The sequence below is a fragment of the Rhododendron vialii genome, chromosome 12a (assembly GCF_030253575.1).
Source record: "Rhododendron vialii isolate Sample 1 chromosome 12a, ASM3025357v1".
NCBI lineage: Eukaryota > Viridiplantae > Streptophyta > Magnoliopsida > Ericales > Ericaceae > Rhododendron > Rhododendron vialii.
The window spans coordinates 4,734,423-4,739,079 of NC_080568.1; the positions used below are offsets into that span (position 1 = coordinate 4,734,423).

The following is a 4,657-nucleotide window of genomic DNA, read 5'->3' on the forward strand; positions in this document are numbered from 1 at the left end:
TTATCAACTAGTTTCCACTAACAAAAAAAAAATTTACTAACTCAACAACTTTTTCACTCACATACCCAACAAAAGCTTTTTTACTATCGAAAATAACTTGACATTTCTCAATAACTTATTCACTACTGAAAATACCTAACTTTTCAACCACATATAAAAATTTACAAATTTTTCACTACCGGAAACACTTAGCGTGTAAAGTTACCTCACTGTTGATATGTTACATATGTAAATCAATCAAGTCTTGAATATTACACTAGACTCGATTTGTGGTTTTTAAAAATTTCAAAATATTCGAGATTGCTCCTGATCAATTATATCAAAAATCGTTTGATATCGGCTTGTCTGATCAATAAATTTACCAGCCAAACTATTTTTGAATCCCATTAGTTTGCAAATCGTACTTAAACAATTTTTTTTTTTGGAAACACTTTAAAAATGCATTTATGAATATAATGATTACAACCTACTGTATTCAATTAATACTTAAAAAATTGATTGCTTGTTTATCGACCCTCTCTGAGTGGTTTAGCTGATCTAATAATCTAAACCAAAGTAGACAAATTATAAATGGCTCTTGTTAAAGCTGTGGATAATATCCTTATACCAACAAACAAATAGGAATTTTAGTACACATTTAACGGATAGCAATACATTTTCATAGTTATCAGTACACTTTTCTCGAATATTATGGCACAGTAAACATTATCAACTTACATAAGGGAGGTGATCATGCATTTTCCTTTTTTAAAGAGATTAAGAACGTATTTGCGCATATTTTATGTAATAGCTTTAGATTCTGCGAGAGATTATAGATTATAGTAGATTTTAGCATATTTTGTAGGAGATAAACATATTTTAATTTATATCTGCGGAATTAGTAATTTATACATTTTTTTTTTCCGTTTGACCGGAAAAAAAGTAGAAAACCAACTTTTAGGTTACTTCAAATCTAAAATATGTATCGAAAAGCATACCAAACAAAACTTCTTAATTTATAATCAGATTTTAGACCATTTTCAGCTTCGAAGAATCCATAGAATTCCAAAATCTCTTAATAAAATTTTTTGACGAAAATTAACTACTTTTTGAAGTCGGAAAATAAAAATAAATAATAAAAAAAGCTCTTAGACTTTTGGTAAATACGCACATGAGTGTTTGTTTGGGAAGTCCTCCATAGTCCCACATAGGCTATAAAACTGAAATGTGGGTAATCCATAAGATAATCTCGGACTTCGGGTTGGTGCTGTGCAGTGGTGTGCGTAACCCCGTGCTGTGCAGTGGTTTGCGCAGCGCCATGCTGCGCACCTCCGAGCTGTCACATCTAACGGCTCGAATCTTATCTCAGCAACCAACGATCCCCCAATTGAATATACACACTAATTATAATTAATTAACCGGAGTTATAAGTTCTGAGCCTTTTGATAGGCTAATGGTTAGCAGATAAGCCAGAGTTGACATCAACAGGAAGTGTGGGACGTGTCCCGCAACTAGAAGTGCTTGGGTTTTGCAAACAATGGACAAGTTTGAAGTGCTTATCGTGCTCGCGCGAATCCTTCATGAGACGATCAAGTCTGAGAAGCTGTTATTTAGGAATTGAGCTGGCAAGGGTCGTTACATTTTTGCACCTTAATTCCCAGGGAAAAAAGGTAAAAACTTATTTGGTCTTCACTATCTATTTTGACCTAATGAAAGGCTATTTTCGAAAGTAGTTTTCCATTTAAAGAATATATATAGTTCTTTGGCGCTCTCTAACTGCCAATGCTTTGATCGGTAACTAATGTACTTGGAAAAAAAACTTCTATACGGAGCAACCGGCAAATAAAGTTTGCGGCGCTCAATCGCGCGCGTTCAAAAGTGTTTTGAACGGTCTGGATTGAAAATCAATTTTGATCGGTCAAAATTGAAAAGCATATCTCAATCATTGATTGCCAAAATGAGAGGCCGAGATTGTGCGGAACCGTGAATAAGTTTCTCTCCAACAAGAGGAATGTAAATCTGGACTGTAAAAGTTACGAAATTCAAAGGAAAATATAAACCGAGATAGAAAAAGAATTGTTGAATCAAGGGAGTTGTTGCAGTGGTTAATCGACTTGTCTCATCGGGGCTTACTATCCCATGTTCGTAGAATCAATTCCCATCGATAACGATTTATTCCTAGATCCACCTCACCTCGCACAAATGTGTGGAAAAGACTGCAGGAGGAGATGGAGAGATTAATCCGGTTTATCGGGATAGTCTTCATCACCAAAAAAAAATACTACTACTTTATGTGAAAACTATATTGATGATAAGTGTTACCATCATACGAACAAGCAAAACATTACTGTTTAAGTAGGCCTAATGATTACGATAATCCGTTACGGTACATGTTTAATTTTTAATTTCAATAATCTGAACCACTTCCTCTCCCTCTCCTCTTAGAGAAGTCCGTAGATTAACCAAAGAGAGTCTTTTTCATTGAGTGCTGTAAATAAGTGTTTACAACACCTGCGTAAAGAAGATTTTCTCTTCTCGACCGAATAAAAGGCTTTTCAAAATCTTCCTACGTTTCTGTTTATGGTTTTGATTAATTTTCAAATTATACACAGGGAAAACGTTCTCTTTGGCAAATGGATATTTCATTTCTAAGAGAACAAAAAAATATTGCATTCATAGAATATTCTGGAAATTAAGTAGGACGTATATGTCCAAAAAAATACACCAAAACTTGAAATGTGTTTACTTCGTTTCTACAAAAGAGTGTCGGATGGTGTTCCAGAAACACTGTTCCTTAAAAACAATTAATTAGACGATCAGCTTATGCTAACAAAAAGTCTAGGAACACCTGATGTGTAACACGTTAATTTCCCGTGCTGATTCCCGGTTGTGGTATATAACACAAGATTTGTTTAACGAAGTTTTATTCATTCGACTCCGTCCCGTTGCCATCGCTACGACTCCGTCCTGTTGCCATCCCTAGTGTCACACAGATGCAGAGAGGGAGAGAGTCTGAGAGTGTTTGCATGCAAAGGAGCCTAAACAAAAGCAACAAGGAAACCTTGAACCAAAAACCACAAAATCTTTCATTGATCGAGCAGGCACATAATACAGTAATAGTACTACAACCATTTTCATTGCCTAAAATAACCTTAAAAAGGACATAAACACTGTTTAAACTATAATAAAGCCAAATTTTTCTCTGAAAAACCCCTCAAGCATTCTGCACATTAGCAGCCAAAACCCCAAAAAGCTCCGAGTACTGAAAACCACCCCCAAACACCGACTCCGCCGCCGCCGCCGGAAACTGAAAACCCGGCTGGTAATCATTATGGCCCATGTGACCCAACTCGGACCCGAATCCCCCATTCATGTTGTCAAAGTAAACCCCCAAATTCCCATTAAAACTCCCACCCTCAGCTCCCTTCAACTCTCCAAAAGCTTGCATATTCTGCTTCACCCCCTTCTGGGTTTTCGACTTCTCACACTTCTTGGGTTGCGGTTTCGGGTAAAACCCGTTGAGAACCTCCTGCAGCAGCCCCGAACCCGACTGCTCCGATTGAAAGAAATCCATGCCGTCTATTTCGTCATTTTCCAGAGCCAAATCGACAGGGGTACCATTGTAGCTTTCTTGATGGTCTGGGATATTTGGTAAAACGAGGGACGAATTGCCAAAGTTGTCACCAGGGGCAGAAGAAGTTTTAGTGCGAGAGGGGTTGTGGAAGGAAGAACCCGGAGGGATATTTTCGTAAACTGGCGGCGTCAAGCATGTGGAAGAGGAGGTGAGGCCGTCACGAAGCAGAAAACTGTTGTTACTGTTCCTTTGGGTCTGCGGCACGGGGAAGTCGCCGTGAGGGCCGCCGGAGAAATGGGAAAAGTTAGTGGACGGGATCATGCTTCGGGCCATCGACGGCGGGGACGGTTTTTTGAAGGCGAAGAACGGAGGGATGAGATTGTTTTCGGGGAGAGCGTGGTGGTGCAAAGGGGAGGTCGGGTACACGAAGTTGGTCCTCGCCTTGACGCCTCGCATGGCCCGGGCGGCGCAGTCGTAGGCGCACGCGGCCTCCTCGGCCGTGTCGAAGGTGCCGAGCCACCGCCGCTCCTTCGACTGGGGGTCGCGGATCTCGGCGGCGTACCGGCCCCACGGGCGGCGGCGGACGCCGCGGTAGCGCGTCTGGTTGGTGCTGGAAGTGGGTGGGTCTTTGAGGGAGCGTTTGTTGGCGGCGGTGGCGGTGGTGGTGCAGCGTTTTAGGGTGGTGGTGGGGTACTGGACTGGGTCGGGCTCGGAAGCGTGACTCAGACCGTTGAGTCTCCTAAGTGCTTCTTCCATTTGTTGTTTGTTTAGAAAGAGGTTGCGAGAAGTGAATTAGGAGAGAGAGAGAGAGGAAAGAGTGAGAAGAATGTAGTGGGATGTGTGGAGAGGGAGAGAGGGGTTGGTGTTTTGCTCAAGACTATGGTGTGGGTGAAGAATAATGCAGCTAGATGGTTAGCGGTGAGGCTGTATTTATAGCCAGTTTCACACGCATGGAGAGAGAGAGAGAGAGAGGGAGGAGAGAGAAAATTTTATTTAGGAATTGTTCCACTTTGGTAAATTTTAAGGTCAAAAATCATATATTTACGCAAATAATTTTTCTACCAATAAGGACCTTGTTTGATAGATTTTATTGAGATTTTTTAA

The 4,657-nt window shown here is 40.4% G+C and overlaps 1 protein-coding gene across 1 annotated transcript; it reads right to left on the bottom strand.

The window, feature by feature from the left end:
• Positions 1-3,185: 3,185 nt before the first annotated feature.
• LOC131311090 (ethylene-responsive transcription factor ESR2-like) lies at positions 3,186-4,423 on the bottom strand. The gene has a single exon (XM_058338418.1). It carries the CDS (start codon positions 4,307-4,309, stop codon positions 3,194-3,196), a length of 1,116 nt encoding a protein of 371 aa, XP_058194401.1. The 5' UTR covers positions 4,310-4,423; the 3' UTR covers positions 3,186-3,193.
• Positions 4,424-4,657: the final 234 nt, after the last annotated feature.